General features: G+C 36.2%; 1 protein-coding gene across 3 annotated transcripts in view; it reads right to left on the minus strand.

The window, feature by feature from the left end:
- The window catches only part of adgrb3 (adhesion G protein-coupled receptor B3), a 151278-nt gene that overhangs the window by 51227 nt on the left and 77551 nt on the right, over positions 1-22500 (minus strand). Inside the window, exons 3-8 of one of the 3 annotated variants that reach the window (XM_058384832.1) lie at positions 14957-15067; positions 12722-12883; positions 10372-10536; positions 8235-8399; positions 4673-4837; positions 4117-4218 (exon numbers count right to left, since the gene is read on the minus strand). In XM_058384832.1, coding sequence (XP_058240815.1) covers positions 4117-4218; positions 4673-4837; positions 8235-8399; positions 10372-10536; positions 12722-12883; positions 14957-15067 — 870 coding nt within the window. The remainder of the gene's footprint in view (positions 1-4116; positions 4219-4672; positions 4838-8234; positions 8400-10371; positions 10537-12721; positions 12884-14956; positions 15068-22500) is intronic. The other 2 variants (XM_058384833.1, XM_058384835.1) reach the window with 2 other exon arrangements.

Genomic DNA, 22500 nt, shown 5'->3' on the forward strand with positions numbered 1-22500 from the left:
CTGAAACACTTAGCCATCCCAAAAGCCCTGACTCATCTACCAGGTTCTAACAGGGTTTTGACATTATTCAAAAACCTGTTAGAGCCTGTTAGAGAGTCAGAGAAGCAATGTCCCCTAAGGAATTACCTTATTGTACAGAACCCCGAGGGAAATCTGTAGTAAAACCTGTAATACAGGCATCAAAAGAGGTTCTAGTAGGAAACTGTTGATAAACCTATTTTAACATGGAGTATAAATTTATTATAAGTCAGAGAAGCAATTATCCCTAAAATTATCCCTAAAAAAATCTGTCTTGGTACCTTAAAGCAGAGTAATTGAATAGATTTGACCTGACACATCAAATAGCCATATGGAAATTGGGGCTCTACATATTTATTTTTAGTAAGCAATTATATTCCATACAATTCCAAGGATGGAATACACCCTGGATGGGATGTCAGTCCGTAGCAGTGAACCATGTGCATACATTCACACTTGAAGTTCAGCTTCTGGGATGTTTCTGGGAGGTAGGAGAGAGAACCATGAGAAACCCCACAAAGACACAGGGAGCACATGTACAATAAATTATTTGCATGTGTGATGTTTTCCTTTCTTTCTTTCTTTCTTTCTTTCTTTCTTTCTTTCTTTCTTTCTTTCTTTCTTTCTTTCTTTCTTTCTTCATATTGTTATATATTTATCTCAAATATATACGCTTTTAGTCCCTTCACACCACTAAACAGACTAAACATATCATATTTGTTTTGATTTGGTCTTGGAAAATGAATTCTATGTGTGAAAATGCCATTCCTCATAGAACGTTTTTTCCCTTTTATTAAAGGTTTCAAGTGGCATTCATACAGATTCCCACCTATCACAGTCACAGCAAGACTGTTAATGGCTTCTCCCCAGTACTTAAGAACCCATGCAGGGGCATTGAATGCCAGAGATATCATATTGTTAGTTCAAAGTGGTACGAAGTTGGAAACACAGAGACATTTGGGATATTTGGGTTTTAATGTGTATTGAAGGGTGTTGCATTGTGGGTAATGGGTAAACCCTTATATATCATATATAAATGTTTTCAGGGTGTGAAGTTACCATCATGTTAATGTAGGTTCAAAAGTGGTAACCCCATGGCTGTCAGGTGAAGAGACATGTCATGACAGACTTTTAAGTAATAACAATTTTTCTTCCTCTATGTAAAATAGCTGTATTTTTCCTCTCGGTTCTCCTATCCCTGTTTGGTTTCAGTGAATGCACTTTATAGACACAAGCTACAACTCATTTTTTGCAGTTGCCCCAACACAACAACAATCTTATAAGCTTAAAAGCTCACCTCTGAGGTATAAATCCATATACACACAGTTTAATCTGCCTGCTCTATAGCAGTCACACCTGGTTGTTATCTCTAGCTCCAGTCAGCAGTTTTCACTCCACTCCACTCCACTTAGGCCTTTCTTTTCTGCATCTACTCTCTGGGACACAATGGAAGTGAGAGTGACATGGGAGCATACAAAGTGGCACAATGTTGCCAGCAGTGTCAATGCAGCCTCATTCTGCTCTCAGATAAACCAACTTGTCCAAGGAAAGCAAGAATTAAATGAAAAAGCATACATAGGTTTTACCAAGGATGAAATATTAAATTTGCACAAATATTCAGGTTATTTGCGGTGACACTTGACACTGAGTGCAGGTGCATCCTGTTTTCATTCCTCATCCATTATGTTTTGACAATGAGATTGTGGATACTACAGCATTAGTATTCCACAGAATAAAAAAAAAAAGATAACTTCTTATAGCTGCCCACTGAGCCAAACTGAGCAAACAAGAAGAAGGGCTTTAGATAGGAGATAAGCAAGAGAAAACAACTGGTATTTTATCTAGTTTTTTTGTGAAGGAAAAAAAGACATAGCTTGCCCATTCCATCGCTAAGGTGAAGCAGGTGTTGTTAGCATTATGCTGTAGGGCTTTTTTTAGCAGCATGGACCAAAGAGTTGAAAAATGAACCCAGGCCTTCTTTAAAAAAACCCTGCTCAATAGCACTCAGGACATCAGACTGGCACAAAGGTTCACCTTTTAACACAACAGAGACCCAAAAATCTCAGCCAACATGATATAAGAGTGGCTTAAGACATCTCTGAGAACATGATTGATTTTACAGAGGTTCTACAGAGAGGGATGGATAAAGATCTCCAATTCAGGTGTGCCACACATGTAGCATCAGTTAAGAGTGTAAAAAAACAAACACAAAAACATTTTAATTATTATAAGGTGCAGCTCTATGTATTGGATCACATCAAATTAACAAACAACCTCTCAAACTTGAAAACTGAATTAATTTTAACTTTGAAAGACAGGGAGCTAACCATATTTGCCCATTTACAGCAGGTAATGGAGCTCAGATCACTGGTCCTCTGGGTTCCTTCTCGGTTTCTCCCCACCTCCCAAGAACCTCCATGTGTGAATGCAAGTGTGTGTGCCTGAGATGACCAGTGTATTTCTGCCTTATTCCCATGAGTCCTGGATCCACCACATCCCTGACCAGGATAAAACAGGCTGAAGCTGATTGAATGTTTAGGCAATTTTAAAAATGAATGCCAGATTCAGTGTAAAACTGAAATGGGGAACAAAGTGATTTCTTAAGACAGATGCAAAAAGCAAATTCAGTTCAGTGACACTGACCTGAGCATTCGATACATGCATTTAACAAGTGAAAAAATGCTAAAACTAAAAGAAAATGTAGCTACCCGGTAAAGAGAAAATACATGCAAGCTTTTAATATTTATAAGTATGATTTAGAAATAAATAGGCAATATATCTGCGTTATCAAAGGATATCGGACCTCACTAAACAAGGTAAGTGTGAACAGATTTATTAGCAAATCTTTTTCACAACCATAAATAATAGTAATATTATAATATATAATATATATAGTAATATACAGTAATAGTAACATTAATATTCTAAACCAAGTTAGTTAAAAAAAGGTCCAAATCAAATGAGAGTTCCTGAGTGTGTGCAAATTTACAAAGAGACTCAGTAATATGAACCATGACTGGCTTCAAATATGATTTACTAAATATTTTCCTGAAATTCATCTATAGATTACACCGTAATGTTTAAAGTGCTTATTTATTTCAATTACACATATGAATTTAATGAAAGTAATTTGTATTAATGACTTGAAAGAAAGCAAAACAAAACCAGTTTATCGAAATTTAAAATAGGAATAATAAGACAATAAAAGCAGCAATCAAGAGAAAAATGCCACTTTATAGTGTAAAAAAGAGGAGTAGTCGTTGTATTCTCTGCAATGGCTGAGCTGCATTACTAGAAGATTTAGTGCTCAGACCAGACATTGTGAATAGTTTAAATTAAATTAAACTGCACCATTCATTGTTGGGATCCATAAAAGATGAAGAGATGTGCACCACCTAAATCTCTGTTTAACCTCCGATTCCCTATGTTCTTTCTTCTTGTCAAAGTTCCATTTGCAAGAGCTTGACATCAATGGACTTGCTTTTGTCTTTAAAGCAGTACTCTCTGAGATTTTACTCTGACATGATTTAAAGCCCCAATTATAAAATCCTTGGAGTGCTGCAAGGTAAGCTGCGCATTACATGTAGCAGCCTACAGAGTTATGATGCACTTAAAAATGTGTTTTTGTTTATATTGTCATGTGTGTTCGATTTTGGTTCATACCCTGTCTCCACCCACATCTTATCACTCTCACGTGTCTTGATTAGTTTCAATCTGACCTCTGATTACTTTGTCTATTTAACCTTTTCTTCAGTCCTTTTATTACTAAGCCAGGTATCTGTATTTGCTCTCTAGATTCTTGACTTCTTGATTGTTTCTTATTACCTGTCTAGTTCTTTGGACATTGTTATTAGATCACCTTACCTGTGCCCTTATAAACTCCTAACTGCTTCACTTAATAAACTGCCTGGCTTCACTTGCATCCTCCCCACGCCTGTATCCTGACACAACGATTTTATACACAGCGAGAATTAAATTAAATTTTAATTTAATTACTGTTACCATTCATATTCTTTCACCCATTCACCATCCTCTAATGTTGCAGTACACATTCTTGATTTGTGCTTTAACTTGCCCTTGTGTCAAAATTTCTCATACCTGTGGCATTGGGTGGGCATCTGTTGAAGGCTAATTCTCCAGATGGCGTTCTCCTCCACAACATGGAAACTGCATAGTCCTCAGGACAAATCTCATAGGGAGCTGCACAAGAGCAGACAGAAAGTCAACATCTGCGTAGATGTTTACAGACATGACAATGTCTGCATGGAAAATCTTATGTGGTGATACAAACAAATGGAGTCATTTCCATGCAAGTAATAATAATCAGTTCTATATCTGCTTTCTTGCTGTGTATAAATAAGAATAAATCTTTATTGCTTTGGTTTGTTGGGTTAAAAAAAAGAAACAGAATCAAATAATAGCAGAGCATATGTAAGTTTGGAGGAGGGCAAATGCATGTATAAAAATTATCTCCATAAACATTCAAATAAATAATAATCCACTGCAGATGAAATAATAATAATAATAATAATAATAATAATAATAATAATAATAATCATCATCATCATCATCATCTTCACACTGTGCTTTCATTCAGCTTTCCATGCTATTGTGGGCATAACCGACTCCCAGTGCTTGTTGTCCAAACGGTTACCTGGGCAACGTTGCTCGCTGCATTTGTGGACTTCTTCTCCATTGCCTTCACACTGTTGCCCTGTGACAGCTAGGCCTTGGCACACCCGTACACGCCGCTGCCAGCCTCCATCACATGACTTTGAACACCCACTCCATGGGCCCCAAGGGTTCCACTGGCCATTTGCTGTGACACACACACACACACACACACACACAGACCAATAAGACAACAGCTATCTTCTTTAATCTATTCCATTGTGCTATATATCAGGTTTTTATATGCAGTACTTTGATTTGACCTCTATGTGCATGGCATGTTAAATAACAGGATATTTGCTCTGAAAGTGATGCATACATCTCAAAGGTATAGTGTGATGAACATTATACATTCATATTATGAATTTGACTCATATGGTACCTTTAAAGTGACTTGAGGTTGTTTTTAACATGGACATATTTTTAACATGGCTCCGAAATAAGAAAAGCTTTCAGAATTTTCTTTCACCCCTAAATTTAAGCAATAAAAATCTTGTGTAATAATGAGAAATATATTCCTTAATGAATAAGAGGGTGTTGGGCAAATGTGGCTATAATTTCTCTCACTTTACCAATAGTAAAATATATTTTATGATGAAAATTCAAAAGCTGTCAGCATAGTTTATGGTATGTTAATGAATAGCATAAAATCCTGCATTAAAAAAGATGGCCCTGTTATGGTGCTAAGATAAATAACAAACCTGAAATGTACAACTTAAGCATACAAAAAGAGACCCATGTGCTCTATGTTTACTTACAGTAAATGTGAGGCAAATGTTTAAAAATAAAGCTCAGAATAAAAAAAAACAAATCAAAATTTTTATATCACTTCATGAAATGCAGAAACTTGCCCTGAATCTAAAACATTTACACATCTAAATAAACAGTTACAGATTATTATTATTTTATTTTATTTCATTCCCCCCTTGGCTGACTTTCCTTCTTTTGTTTTATAGACACTTTTCATTTACTGTTAATGAATAAAATTGCATTAGAACTCATTTTGTGGTTGCTATTTATTTGTAAAGGCATAAAAACCTTATATAAGGTGTCAGTCTGTTATGCATTCATAATAATTTAGTTAGTTAGTAAGTAGCTTAATGACTGAAAACGTTTAAGTGTTATTGGTTTATTTGTCAGGTCTGAATCAAAATTTATACTTTAGGTTCATTTCCTATTGTGCTGACTTTACATTATATTTGAAAACGTACTCATTCATTTATTGGTCACAGAATTTTTCATGGAAAAATAATCAACAAATCTGCAAATCTTCAATGAATAGACAATTATATGAATAACCAGTTTAAAACATAAACACTTAAAACATAAAACATTTTCTTGTTAGTCAGAATATCTGGTGCAGCTAACATCTTGGGAAAACATGCTACTTGCAGTGTTGCATACCCATAATACATGTCAAAATGGGATCACTCCCAATTCATTGTCTCACTGAAATCAAACCACACTAGAGTTCACTTAGAAATGTACTTGAGCATGAGCGTGATTAAGGGCTGGGGATCACAAAAACTCAATGGTTCTGCTCAGCAAAGGTCAATTGTGATGAAATTTATAATAAATCAAATATTAGAAATACCCTCACCTAGAGAGAGAAATAAAATGAGTGTGAGATACACAAACATATTTATCTTCTCTTTAAAACATGATTCCACTGCTTATAGTAAATATAATTTAAACAAATATCTAATCTACTAGCTTGATATTACATAAAATACAGCTATATACAAAATATCAGCCACAACATAGTGTAGGCCCCCCAAGTGCCAAGAAAACAGCACTGACCCATTGAGCCTTGGATTCCACAAGACCTCTGATGGCGGCCTGTGTTATCTGGCACCAAGACGTTAGCAACAGATACTTTAAGTCATGTAAGTGACTTAAAGTGACTTATACACCTGATCAGTGTATATCATTGCAAACACTGAGCAACCATTATATTACAACCACTGACAGGTGAAGTGAATAACATTGATCATATGTCAGCTGTCAAAGAATTGGATATGTTAGGCAGGCAGTGAAAGTCATTTCCTGAAGTTGACGTGTTGGAAGAAGGAAAAACGGGCACACATCTGAGCGACTTTGATAAGAGCCAAATTATGATGGCTAGATGACTGGGTCAAAGTGTTTCCAAAACAGCAGGTCTTGTTGGAAGGAAGAACAACTGGTGAACCAGCATCAGGGTCTGATGCCACAGCAGAGTTACTGTAGCTGCTGTAGTTAATGCTGAGTATAATGGAAAGGTCCCAGAACACACAGTCTCGTACCCAAAGTCTGGTCAGTGCCCATGCTAACAACTGTCTACCAAAGCACCTACAGCTGGCACAAGAGCATCAGAACTGGACCATGGAGCAGAGGAAAAAGGTGGCCTGGTCTAATGAATCATTTTTCTTTTACATCATGTAAATGGCTGTCTGCATGTGCATTGCTTACCTGGTGACACCAGGATGATCTATGGGAAGGAGGGCAAGCTAACAGTTTGAATCTCTGGCAATGTTCTGCTGGGAAACCTTGGGTCCTGGCATTCATGTGACTGATATTGTGACATGTATCACTTACCTGCTGCAGACCAAGTTGCTTCATAGCAACAGAATTCCCTAATGTTGTTGTCTTCTTTCAGTAGGATAATGTGCCTTACTAGACTGCAAAAATTGTACAAGAATGATATGAGGAACATGACAAAGAGTTCAAGGTGTCGATTTGGCCTCCAAGTTCCCCGGATCTCAATCAGTCTGAGCATCTGTGAGATGTACTGGACAAACAAATCAGATCCATGGAGGCACCTCACAACATAAAGGATCTGCTGCTAATGTCTTAGTGCCAGATCCCGAAAGCCCACCTTCAGAAGTCTTGTGGAGTCCATGCCTCAAAGAGTGAGAGCTGTTAGGGCAGCACAAATGAACCTACACAATATTTGGCAGGTGGCTGTAATGTTATGGTTGAATGGTGGATATTAAATATAGTACAACAAATACCATTTAAAATCTTGTGATTCTGCTTCATTAAGCATATAACATGTTGAATATAAGGAATCGATAAATCCATATAAAATGGCATGTAAAAGTTAACAGAAAGAAAATAAATATTTATTCTATAATATTTATCATTCTTTAATATGATGGCTATTTACAGTACTATCTAATTGCAGAGTGACTTGAGTTTATTCATAAAATAAACAAATGAGCACTTGCCATATAAACATCTGTATTAGAAACGATCCAGTATAAAAGAACTGACTGGTCAGCCTGATTATTCAGGACATGATTTTCTTAATGCATCTAAAAATTGTTCACATGTAATAATAATTTGCGATGATCGTCATTTACTTTAAAGCTTTTAAAAATCGACTTTATAGAATTTCAGGTCTAAATAATTTAAATGTTTCTATTTGAAAAGCTCTCTTTCCTTATCTACTGAGGAATAATAGCTAAAAAACTGCAATGCCCACACATACACATCATACTTCACTGAGACAAAGTGCATTAGTCTAGATCTCTGTCTGTGGAAGTTTCAAATCCAAGAGTTTTTACCTGTGCACTCGGGGTTGTGGCACTCTCGGCTCTCAGCCCAGTGGCCGCGACACTCTGAACCTCCATGAGCAGCAGCCGAGCACTGCCTCTTTCGCTGCTGTGTCCCATTGGCACAGGTGACTGAGCAATCACTCCATGCACTCCATTCCTGCCACTGACCGTCCACTGGAGACGGCCAAGGAGACAAAACATTGCACAATAATTAGACTGTTCAGTTAACCTAGGATTAGCTTTGAGACCACAAATAAATTGCATGCATCAAAAGCTCAGCATAACTTTAAAAATGATTCTCATGGCTTTCTGTATTTAGTAAGCAGTGACTGTTTAATAAGAATTCTATGTACTGTATTTAATGTATTCATTTGTTTTGTAAATACTCATATTATACTGCTGGTATACTTTCAGTATGAATTCTGGTGAATTAGATATTTTTTATGACTCAACAATTTGTAGAGATGAAGTCAAAGCAACTTTTGGGGAATAAATTATTTACATGTATAAGCCAGATTATAGAGAAAGGCAAACTAAAATACAGGAAATAGACTCTCTCTCTCTCTCTCTCTCTCTCTCTCTCTCTCTCTCACTCTTGCTCTTTCTCTCTCTCATTGTGTTCATAAGAAAATGCAATGCAATAACCTTTTTAGCAGTGGTTATACTTCATTGAGAGAAATGCTGGGGTTGCCCGAGAAGAGCATGAATGAAAATAAAAAACTGGTGTTTGGCAACAGAAGATGCCCTGAATGAACTGAGTCTACAGGGAAAAGAGATGCTGTGGGGAGAAGAGCTGCTAATTGCATGGCTTTTTTTCTGCTGAATGGGCCGAAGCTTTTAAGGAGACAAACAAAGCAGTCTGCAATCGGATGGAGCGCAATCTGTCAGTTACCCCATCACAGCCAAACATTTGCTGTACAGAGAATCTCATCATCACAAATCTGCTTGCCATTCATGGACAATTGCAGCTAAGCGATTTTCACTTCAGCCCCATGTGTCGCGTCATCTCTATAATGCCAGATCTGTTCTGTGGAGAAACAGGAAGTGCAGCTAATGTAATAAACCTTGGCCAGCTAGCCGTGGGCAGTTTCGTGTATGATTTTGTCTGCCTCCCAAAATAGGGTGTAAATTAGCGCCAAGTGTATTGTTCAAAGCAGTACAGGCAGTGTTGCCAGGTGCGTGGTTTTCCTGCAAGACTGATCTACTCTGGACTACCAGGGTGAGTTATTTTATTCAGTCATTGTTCATTTACTAATAGTTATTCTATTTGTTTATGACAAAATGTCTAATAATAAGAGGTTATACTAGGATCTAGGTAAAATAACTATTCAGAGAAACAATTTTTTAAATACTAGTTGTTAACTGGGATACTTCTGATATACAGATCTGGCAGCTAGTATATGCTGCTAGCAGATACATATATCAGAAACACACAAATTTGAAATACATTATGCACAAAGCAGATATTTTTTTTTATTAAAACCAGTTTGCTTAGTAATCAAAGGGCATAACAGCCATATTACGTTTTGGTTCTCACAGAGAGAGCCTTTATTCCATAAGAACTGTACTAACACATTATCTGCATTCCTGAACAAGCATTTCCTCTTTAGCAGCAAGCTATTTGTTGTCTCTATGGCTGATTATTTGTGCCATTTCATATGGGTTTTTAAATCACAATTTGCACCTTACACATGCTCCATTAGTAAGTTTTCCATGGTGCAGTTTGACAGATGATCTACAGCTTTGGTAAACTGAACATAAATTTCAACCACTGCTGTATTCAATACACTTTGAGCTACACCTCTGCATGCATGTATGGCTAGGGATCAATATCTGCATCCATGCGCCTCCAACTTGCTTATTTAGTAACTAGTCCTACAACAGTGATGCAGTAAAGTGGGCTTAGGCTCTCTTTGGGACAGAGAAGAGGGAAATTAAACATCATAAAATCACCTGATTCTTGGAAGACAGCAGGTTTGAATATACTCGAAGATTTGTGGAATGGTCATTCGATTTTTGCAGCAGAATTTATTATGACTAGTGAACAGCAGGAGAAGGTTCAGGGAAATGTGGTAGGAGTTCCATTGGGAGGACTGAGGGAGTAGAACATCAATCACCAGAGAGGAAGAAAGAGAAGGGAACAGACCTGGGCATAGGGCGATGTTGCAGAGTTTACTCTGAGTCTCTGGGCCATCACAGCCCCTACCACCATGCTGAGGTGGTGTGCAGACTCGGGTTCGGGTGCGGTGACCCCGACCACAGGTAAAAGAGCACAGACTCCATGGAGACCACTCCTCCCACACACCATGCACTGCCAACACAGGAAAGTAGTTAAGACACACTGGGACACCCCCACACACCCACCTCCACATACTTACATAAACATAGAAAACGACTCTACATTTTATTCAAAACTTCTTAGTAGTACAGGAAAATCAGCAGGAAAGAAACATGCATCTTAGAACATGTTAAATGGATGAAAATGCACATAGAGTGATTATAGTGTTAATCACTTTAGAGGTCATATTTAAAAAAAAAGCAAATCTTTTTTCCCCCATCTTCTTGTTAGCTGTTTTTAAGCAACAGACCAAGCTAAACAAAAGCAGCATTTACAGTAGTATGAGAAAATACAAAAGTACCTAATGACAGATACTTGACACTGTGATTCATCTTGAACACAGCCTGAATCTTTGATTCAATAATGCTGTGCTGTGATTCAATAACGTTAGAACCACAGCCAGTTCTTTTACACAGTACACTACACTTCCAGCTTATGATCAATTTTTTTTTACTACTTACTGCTAATAACCCCAATATTCTCCACATGGTATGGCATAGGTCATCAAAAAATCCCAGGTGTGTGTTTACTCCTGGTTTACTCTCCAGGCATGTGTTCCCTCTCAGTGTCCTTACTTTCCGCCAGTGAAGCCCTCTTTTTTCTCTCCAAGTGAGTATAGAAAGCTTGAGTCCTGCTCAAATACTTTAATTAAAAGCTAAATCCCTTTGCACTTGCCACAGAAAGGAAGGAAAGGAACCTATATAGAGCCTTGTGCAGCCTTCTTTAGAGCAGAATCATGGATCCATCCATAAATAGAAAGCTTTTTTTATCAGCTAGGTTCTCACCTTTAAACAAATTGGATCAGAAGATATTCTAAACCTCTGACCCTCACCTGCTTCAGACTACAGTATTAAAGCGAGACTGAGCAACAGCCTGTCTGTCATTATACTGAATCTGCTACTGCAGGTAGGGTTTAGAAAGTGTTCCAACACTTACATAATGAATATAGATGGACACATTTAAAACATTTTGCTCACAAACAAAAAAGACACTGGAATTTGAGATGGTTTTCATAAATTGTCCATGGAATTTGAGTGTTGAAGGCAAGGATATTTAATAATGTAAAGTGAATAGACAAGACAGGCATAGCAAAAGCACATAGCCATGTCATGTTTCACTCTACCACTTGTTTCAGTTACATATGTTTTATTTAGAATTTCTGACAAAAAAAACTCTTGACATACAAAACTACTCCTATTCAAGAAATATTCACAATTACATCCATTGTAAAAAGGGCTATAAGTCAAAGAAATTTCAGTACAGTGCCATTCTTCCATTTTTAGCACAATGGCCCACCAGGCTGTATTTTTTATTTATTTATTTTTTTGATCATGAAAATAATTATGTTTTCCTCCTGTAAGAAATTTTGACTCCAATGACAAATGCCATCCCTGCACTTTATTTCATTTCAGTGCAAAAAAACAAAACAAGTGAATGACGATTTCACTTGTACGAGAATTATGATAAAAGGCAGGGTCAGATTCTTACCTTGTTCATGTACATGAAATTTCATATATTTATGATTTCATCCAAGGTTCTCTTTGAAATTTCTCAAAAAAGTAATTCCTTCCTATCACCCCCACCCCCACACAGTAACCAGGCAACTACAAATCAGACATTTTTGGCTATGCTAATTCAGATAAACTTATCATATTCCCAAAAAATTTAAATCCTAAGAACTAAATTAGCTCATATTTTAGCTTAGGGTTGCTCTGATTTGTCCAGATTTCCCTATGCACTTAAAAAAGCCAAAATTAAGTACACAGACATGACATTATAAAATTTTTTTTAAAGATTTTTGGATCAATATTTTAAAATAAATAATGAGCAGTTATTTTATTCTTTTTTTTTTTTTTTTTTTTTAAAAACCCTATATTTTTCAATCCAAAAGAACCAAAAATAGATGAGAAAAATTTACATTTTGCAACATCACTTAAAAGTGTGTTTTTAACAACATTAGTTAAAAGTGTGGTGGATGAAGGTGATAATAATTTATGTACACTGACTAGGAAAATAGATGACAAAACGTAAAACATGACATATGACATGATATGACAAGGTGACATGACAAGAAATCCATTAGGAGTAAATGAGAAGAATAATAACAATTCAACAAACAGACAGGAAGTGCCACTGTGCATCTGTTGGCTAACACTACCTGGACAAGGGGCAGTGTTATTGCAAACCCTTGATTCTCTTAAAGGGCCGCTGCAGTGTGTTCCGAAAGGTGAGACACATGTTCTTGTTCGCACTTGCGACCCTTGACCACATGTAACTGAGCAAGAGCTCCACTGGGACCACTCCTCAGCACCTGGGTCACCTGTGTAGGAGAAGGGTGACACCAGTTAAAAGCAGCAACAAGGTCACATAACAGCCCAAGGGGGTAGGGCCAGTCGGAGCGGTGCGCCAACAAAAGTTACATGAGGTGCCACACAGGACGTATTCTATTTGCATATTTAAGCTAAGTGGGCAGGGAAATCCTAGATTTTTTTTTTATTTAAATGTTAAAACAGAGTGTGTGCCAAAATATGGCAACTATCCAGAGTGTTAAATTCAGCCTCATATATCTCTACATGAAGCATACTGAAAAAAATAAGTCACATTAATAATTTAATGAATTTATACTTGAGGCAAGATCATAATACCTGAAGTGTTGAAATGTTTGGTCACCATGTAACAGATTCTATAAGCAGGTACCTATGTTCAAATTTAATACTACTGGCTAAATGTCATCTTAATATTTACAAGTAAGGCATGCAAACAACATAAAGAAACCAAAGAAAAGAAGAAAAGATAAACAACAGAAGTAATACCAGAAAAAAAGCATTAAATGTGATAGAACATGTAGAATACATGCAAGATGGCTCACAAAAGTTAGAGAATGACCTGTGATGAATGTTAGTTTGCAACTACAGTTGTACTTAAAAAAAAAACCAGATCATGTCTGTACTCAACTATGCTTGATTTTTTATTGACTGTCAGTTCAGAGTTTCTGGAGTTATTTATTTTTGACCCAGGATTGACAAGAAATAGAAAAAAGATATCAAGATAACAAGAGGGGTGATCCTCAGTCGTATTCAGCAGATCACAGCAATTAAGTCACTGCTACCATGATGTTAACTTCACTTTACGTGAGAAACATTTCTTTTGAAGACAATCAAAATACTACAGAAAGTGTCGACATCATGCTGCCTTAACACTGTTGCATATAAAATATCCATCTAAGACTGACCTAGATTGACTTCCTATATTGCTGCTACATTTATGTCAGACAAAGACAAACTATTATTTTTTTATGATAAATGTACAATGGTACAATTGTATATAAACAATTGTATTAGTTGTAATTCCCCAATGAGCGATTGCATGGCTGTTCCAAATGCAAACAAATGTATGGAATTTTTCCAGTAGACTGCCTGTCATAGGTACGAAAATACATTGAATAACTTTATTATCTATATTTATTTTTTTTTTGGGAAAAAAGTATACACTCAGCACTAGTCAGATGTGAACGATATATCTCCTACGCAGTGTACACTCATTTTCAAAGTTATCTAATTTTTCTTCTCTAATGTTAGAAAAATAATAAGAGCATTATTGAGCTGATCAAAGATTGGGTTGAAAAGTGGATCAACTTGGTTATTTTTCTATTCTTTTTTCTGCTTTTTTTTTAATGAAGCAGTGCAACAAATAGGGCAGTCTAAAATGGTGAAACTAAAAGCATAATGTAAATGTAAACTAAAAAGAAAAGTCCAAGGTGAATTAGGATGAGCAAAACACAGTTAGGGTTTAGTTTGCAAAGTGGTTTGCAACTTAAAATGTACACAGTTCACAAATGGTAAAAACAAACAAACAAACAAACAAAAAGCAAAAGAAAAGAAATAAAAAAAGAGAGAAAAATGAAAAGAAAAGGCAAACCCCGGCCCAAGATATGCTGTGTAACACATCCAAAACCCCCATGCAAAAACAAACACTTAGGGGAAAATAATTATTAAAACAAATATTTACTAAGGTTGAGTTTTTTTATTGGTTCAATGACTCTCATCAATCACATAACCATGACCAACATGCGAGCTAGAACCTACAGCTCCTTCTGGTGAAAAGAAATGGATATGAAAAACACTCGACTCTTCTGTGTATTAGAGTGAAACAAAATTAAGAACCCAGTTGGAATTCTTATTCTAAGTCAATTTGCTGAAGGATATGCCAACATTTCCTTTTTTTTCCAGGAATTTTATATTTCTATGGGGTAATAAATAAGAGGGATAAAAATGAATATAACAAAAATGATCTTCACTTTAAATGTGCATTATAAGAGAGAGAGCATGCAAAGTGACTTAGATGAAATTAAGTTTAGTTAACATAAAGGAAAGAAACATAACTATTGTATTACCAGTTTGTGCCATAAATTTAGCAGACTCATCTCGCTCCTGTTGGCCCTTTGTGTCATGAACTGATCTTGGCCGTTGGCTTTTTACTGTATGCTCTCCGATCATTCCAAATTCTAGAGACAGAATAAAGGTTCATGAAAACTAGGTTTGATACAAGATCTTCAGAGAGAAAGCAAATAAGAGCTTAAAACAATTCTGGCAGTAGTTATAGTGTGTTGCAACTGGCAGTACATCACACATAGATAACTTTTTATAGCTTGACTTGTACTGTTTTCTTCCATTTTAGCTTTAAGGAAAAGAACAAACAATGGTTTATCAGTGGTGTGTTGGGAGCATTAACTGAGTTCAGCGGCACATCTAAGGTACATAACAACACATGCAAATCAACTCACATTGGCTTTTAACAGGATAGTAATTTAGCTGCTACCCCTCCCACGTCCCTTCCCCAAGAGAGAAAAAAAAGAGAGAGTAGGAAATGAAGGTAAAAATGTCTAAGCCATCTGAAAGCCACAGAGGAAGGGGATTGGGGTGGGGTGGGGGGTGGGGGGCAAGGGGTTGGGTAAAATGTGCATGATAGATTGATCCACAGTTTCTGCAAAAGATCAGGGCTTTTAGGGTAATTAGTGACTAAGACTCAGAATTAGTAGAGAAAGTATGTGCTGTTGTATCTGCAAATATGTTGTGTATATTCATTTCATTAAAATGGCTTACTAGAGTTACTAGAGTTTTTTTTTTTTAAACACAAAATCATCAATTAATTCTTATATCTTAGAATTTACACATCTTTAAAATATTTTTTTTGTTGTTGTTCCTAAACCAGACATGAAACATTGGCTGACAAAAGGGATACATATCACACAGTATGCAGGAATCCAATGGAATATCTGATAATATTTCCAAAATTCATCATTAACATCAACAAAGAAATAATATAACACAGCCATGCTTCCATCACTAATTGGGAATTACAACTTTAGGTAACCAGAAATAAGACAAATAAATATTTATGCCTCATAGTCCATAGACAGTCTACATTTAGACAAAAAAAAGTCTAGATTTTAGACAAAATATGTTGGAAACATTGGAAAAGTCAGGAATGAGAATGATTAAGACCTTAAAAGCTCTGATGAAAGAAAGGCACTGTTTGTAGGACTCTGGTTGATGGCTAAAGACATCATTTCCCAATATTTATTATGATTGAACATTTTTGCCTTGACCTATGTACAAACGTCACCACTAACCTCTCTACAGCCTCTGGTATAATCTGTTTAACCCACAATAAAAACCCATTCATTTGAGCTTGTAGAGCTTTTGCCCAGAGAGCATGTTGTATAAATCATTTAAGAAGCCAGAGCACTGGAACACAGAAGTCAGAAAAAACATTATCAATGTTAGTGGTGAGGCCTGCCCTCAAGCCTAAGACTTTTCATTCAATTACAGTCAGGCATACAGGAATGCCATTTAAGGTGTTAAAATATAGACCTGAGTTTAGCAATCTTCTAGTTTTTTTTCTTCTTCTTCTTTTCTTCTTCTCACCTTAGTCTTCATGCTCACCAGAGTAAGTTGGATTTTTACAAATGATTACATACAGCTGAACACTAGCACATGTGTCTCAATAACCAAAGCAGACTTGTCTTTTATACTCCACCTTTAAGCACACATTTAATGAAAATCCATGAAACTAACACATAAAAAACATTTTGAAATCAGTAAGAGAACATTGCACTTACCAGGACAAACACTAAAGACCTTTTTTTCACCTGTTTTACATCATACTCTACTTGTGACATCATTTCCAATACTTTCCAAGTTAATTTTATAATTAAAAGAGGCAGATATACAGAAGATTAAAGTTGAGGAATGAAGAAGGATGGAAGAAGAGGAGAATATAAAGGTAAGCTTGAGAGTTAGGAGAAGACAAAGGATGGATATAAACAGTCTCAAATGAAGTTCAGGCTTCACTGGTTGACCAGGTTCATTTTTTTTTGCATAAAATGTGCTGGATATTTTTCCACTATTATTTGGCTAAAGGGATTATTTAGCCAAACATAAATGTAAGTCTTATCAAGTCTAGAACAGCTTCATTGTACCTTTACATAGGTGAGATGGAGCACTAATCTTTCAAAGAAATTTCTTCAGTTGGTGATGGCTGATGCTGTTTAATGTGACAATACAACATCTCCTATAGATGTTCAGCTGGGTTGAGATCTTGGGACTGCAAAGGCTACAGCATATGATTCACAGATTCTTTATACTTGTCAAAGTGTTCAGTGAACCCCAAACCCTGAGGATGAGGGCACTGTAATCTCAGAAGAGAAAACTCCCACAGTTTAGACATTTTATCATATGATAAAGGTGTTCAGTCAAAAAACTTTGTATTGATTTGCAGTGACTCGTTCCTCTAAGGGGAGAACTGACCCAAACTCTGTCAGCAAAATGCCTCTCCACAGCTTCCTCAGCCACCAGCTCTCCACCACCATCAACAAAACACCAATTAAGAGAATATCTTTTGGGAGAAGGGTGTTTATTGCTCCAGTACACTTCCGGAAATTTGTAGAATTTGTGCCAAGGTTTTTCAAAGCTGTTCTTTGGTGGCTCAACACATTCCTAAGACACTTTATGTTGTTTTATCCCTTCAGCCACCCAACTGTACATATTTCAACACAGCATTTTAGTGAAACACTGGAAATATTCACATCAAAATACTAAACACACTTATGAAAGTGAGTTTGTTGGACAATAAACCAGCCATGCAGAGCTGAATACACTCTAAATGCTCATTTTGTAATTGACATTCACTTTTTGTTTCAAAACATACTTATCAGTTTGTAAGCACAATTATCATTTTAGATGTACCCAAATCACTTACTGAAAGTGCCAGTGAAGTACAGCAAGCATCACCTAAATAAACAAATCTTGAACAGCAAACCTTGTACATTTTTAATTGCTAAGTAGCATTTTTCAGTATCAAATTAAATGTTTACAAGACGATTCACTGTCAGCCAACACAACTCCATGTGGACCAAACTGAATGTCTTTTTCTTTTTCTTTTTTTTTTTTTGCTTTGAGCAATTTTATAAGCCCTTGCATACTTTCATCAATCAAGCCCTTCCTACATAATGAATACAATATTAAACTGCAATCTGAACATCATAAACAATTATAATTGTTAGAAATCAAACTCAAAGCACAACAGTGAATATTCAATGCCAGAGGGGAGCAATCTCACTATATGTGCAGCCATATTACACAATAGTTTACAGAAACATGTATCATGAATCAGGCAAATCAGATTAGTGATCAGGAAAACAGTCCGAACAATGCACATAATTTGTGAGTGCTACGAATCTTACTGACCTCTGACAAATGTTTGTAGTCCATTCAAACAAGGAGTCACACAATTCATTTAGGTCATGAGAAATGGAGGACTTTTGGATCATTGTCTACATAACACACGTTCGTCCTAGATGACAGACTCCTGCATGTATCAAACAAACTTTAGTTCTATTCTATCTGCATATTATTAAGAAGTGTGATTTTTGATATACGTAGACTTCTAACAGCAAGCATGACTTTTAGAAATGGCATAAGGGAAATAACAAATCCCAAACACTCAGAAAAAAGGGTACTAAATTGCATCACTCTTTGTCACTGGGGAGATACCCTTGAGTGAATATCATTTATCTACCTCTAGTGTACCTATAAATCTTGGATTTAAAAGGTAAAGTTGGTCTAATTATGCATCATGATTTTTTTTTTAAAGGCACACTATATCCATGTTCCTAGGTCAAATGTCACAGCTTCCATTCCAATAGCATTCCATTTAATTCTATGCATTTTGATACTAATTATGCCATACCTTTGCCTAAAGGCGAATGGAATTTTGTATAGTAAAATATTGCCTGTGAATGCATGGTTAACGCACAAATGGTAGGTTTTAAGGAGCTTGCTGAATAAATAAAAGCTGCCAACAGACCCAAATCCTTCCTTGGCTAAACTTCTGACAGACAAGCAGACTGACCTCTACAAAGACAGATTAGACAGCTGTTCTGTTATTATGAAAACATCTTTTTCAGAAATATGATTTCCTACCTGATTTTCCTTCGTAGTGAATTTTGAAGATGATTTGCTTTTTTTGCAATTTGCATTTTTTAATGATAAAAAATGTTCCCAAACTGAGGTAGATATTAAACATGGAGCATGCCATAAACCTAAATGATCAACTCTGAAATGATTGTGTGAAATTGGTTGTTGTTCAATGGAATACAATGGAAGATTGTATTTATCCAGAATTTTGCAGCTACAATTTATGTTTTATTAATATTTTATCTTATATAAAATAAAAAGTTGTCACATCTGTCTTTGGTTTTCCTTTATATCACAGACGATGTCTCAGGCATGCAGATGCAATCATGGCAAGCTTCATCACATAACATCTTATCTTCTTGCATCATCTGGGCTAGACTGACATGCTCATATACCATCTATCATTGAAAAAAATAGTCTCTTGAAATGAGCATTAGAGAATTGAGTAGAAGGAAGATAACGCTTTTTTTAGCTCCACTGTTTTCATGTGTTGCGTTTTTTTTATTTCCCTTTCTGCTGCTTCTTCAGTTTCTTTTTTTGGTTAAAGACAGCAAACAGAGATCTTCCATGTCAGATCTGTCTAAAATAATCTCAACATATCCTCAACTAAAGTACGTTAAACACTCAACATGGCAAACATTCAGCTTGTTAAGTGTGTTGAGTGCAGGATGTTTAGCCATTCTTCCTCTGTCGACAGTAATAGCTTTATTTGTGATAAGTGTATATTAGTTAGCTCTCTAATGGAAAAGATTGCAGCATTAGAGATACCAGACACCAGAGAGGTCTGAATGAGAGCAGCATATTCTGTAGGGGAAAGTCTGAATGCCTTTGTGAGGTGGAGTTAGAAATCCCCAACTCAGCCATTACAGCCCTCACAGCGAGGTGAATGCGTGGCAATGGCATAATCACAAAGCTAAGGCTAAGACTCAACACTCCTCTCAGCTTCATGTGTCTTACAAGGTTATAGGAGACTCTATGTTACGGCATGAATTAGCCTGGTCTTTAAGGGCACCACAGCTTTAATCATGTCTATATTGGAAGCCAGGGTGCTGGACATAGCCAGTAATCTTTGCTTCTTAGGAAGGCACATGTTTTCAATGGTAGTTTTTGTTTATATAGGAGCTAATGATATATACCTTTGTCAGTCAGAGGTTGCTAAGAGTAACATTGTAGAGGTGTGTAAATAAGTGAAGTCAATGCCTCATGCAGGAGTATGCTCTAGTCTCAAGACCCTGGACAACTGCTGGATGTCCAGATGGTGCTCCAAAAACAATGTGGGTGTTATAGGTGATTGAAGTAGTGAATCAAACCAAATGTGGTTAAACCAAATGAGTATTTAGTATTAAATGAAGCTAGTTCTCCTGGATACAGTTATGTATGTCAGTCCCATCTATCAGGCAGAGGAGATGGTGTCACAGTTATTTATAATAATAACCTAAGCATCACACAAATCAATCAATCAATAAATCAATAATCTCCAGTTACCAATTATAATTGGATCACCATCTGAACCCAGTGAACATCATCATCCAACTATGGATGTCAAGAGTCAGTGTTTTGGTGTATCAATCATTTCAGATCAATCCATCATCTTGAAAGGCACCACTCAATCCATAACTGGTAGTATATCACACGGTATGAAAGGAGATACCTATCTCTCTACCCTGAAAGAAAAAAACTTCTAGGTTCTTATTTAATATTGTAGCAAAATATAACAAGGAATAAGCCCACCGTAAAAACCTGAAAACTATCACTATGTAGCAGCAATGGCATCATCAATTTCATGGCAAAACTGAAAATATCAGTAATCAATAAATTCACACTATAAATTCAAAACAAGACAAATGGTAACTAACCCTGCAGATAACAATATAACTATATGAGATCAGTGATTTGAAATTTTTACTCCCCTTACAGAGAAACTGAACTAATTTCACTAATCTCATCCAAATCACCAACATGTGTTTTTCAAACTGATGAAGCTAAAATAATCGTGACTTTTTTTTAAATAATCACTTCAATTTGCTATGTCTCTAAATCTTTTAAACTAGCACTTATCAAACTCCTGTTTATGAAAACCTCGACTCCTTTAATTTAATTAGTCCAAATACAGGCTAATGTCAAACCTCCCCTATATCCCCTCCCCCTGCCAAGATCCTGGAAAATGTTCAGCACAGCAGTTATGCTCATACCTACATAAGAATATTATTAGTGAAATGTATCAGTCAGGATTTATGCCTCATAGCACAGGGACAGCACTGTTTAAAATGGTAAATGACTTACTACCGGCCTCTGATCGGGGTTGTGTCTTTTGCTTGCGTAGCTTGTCCTAAGCACAGCCTTTGACATCATACTTTACTCGACTAGAAAATGATGTTGGAGTCAAGAGAACAGCCCTTGAGGAATGTGTATAGGACATTCAACACTGGATGCTTATTAGCTTCTGTCAACGTAATTCTGACAATACAGAAGTACTTGGACTAGGACAGCTAGAAGCTTTCATAGTACCTTGGATGGCCTTTTGGTTTCAACATGTGAAGCATTAAAAGACCTTGGTGTGATTATTGAATCTATTCTTTAATTTGAAGCTCATGTAGATAATATCAGAAATATTGCTAAGGTAAGAAATCTAATGTAGAAATGCTTTACTGTGGATGTTTCAGTTTTGTAATCAAGTGAAGATTTGACCACATAACACCATCTTATACACTGGATCCCAAGTTTTGCACTGATTATAAAATACTACAATCAATCTATACGTCTCTCTTTGCAGTACCTGAGTGATTTTTTGGTCTTTTATGATCTGCTCTGCTGACTTCGATCAAAAAGTGCAGGGTATTTGTAAGTATATCAAAAAAAATTGAAGGCTACAGCATGGGGTAGAGCTTTCTTTTTAAATCCTCATAGTTGTAGAACATCCTTCCTTCCAATTTGAGTTTGGGGTGCAGACACAGGCTCTGTTTTTAATTCTAGACTGAAAAGAGGTGTGTTTAGTCTTTTGTGAAGAGTCATTTTTGAGAAAAGGAGCAGAGAGTTCCTGACGGTTCATTCTGGAGGTTTCCAGAGGGTGCTTTGTGACAATGTCCACTGTTACAAGCGCTATACTAATAAAATGTCTAACTTGGATTTGAGGACTAATTACACTTACACTGTTTTATATGACAAAGTAAATGATCATCCCATTAATTATGTAAAATTCTTAAATGGGCTTTGGCTCTTTTGCAATTTTCCACACTAGACAGACATAAGTGCTTCAGAATCGCAATAATCATAATAATGGTAGTTACATTAGATACATAAATAAACTACTTTTATTATCAGATTTTATCAAATAGTAGTCAAAATCACCCTTACATGCTAGTTCTATATCACACAGGAGAACCTATGATGTTCTAGACATTTAGAAAGCTGGGATCCAAAATCACAAGATCATAGAACTCTGAGAAAGGCGCTTAGTTTT

Source organism: Hemibagrus wyckioides, linkage group LG29, assembly GCF_019097595.1.
Source record: "Hemibagrus wyckioides isolate EC202008001 linkage group LG29, SWU_Hwy_1.0, whole genome shotgun sequence".
Lineage (NCBI taxonomy): Eukaryota > Metazoa > Chordata > Actinopteri > Siluriformes > Bagridae > Hemibagrus > Hemibagrus wyckioides.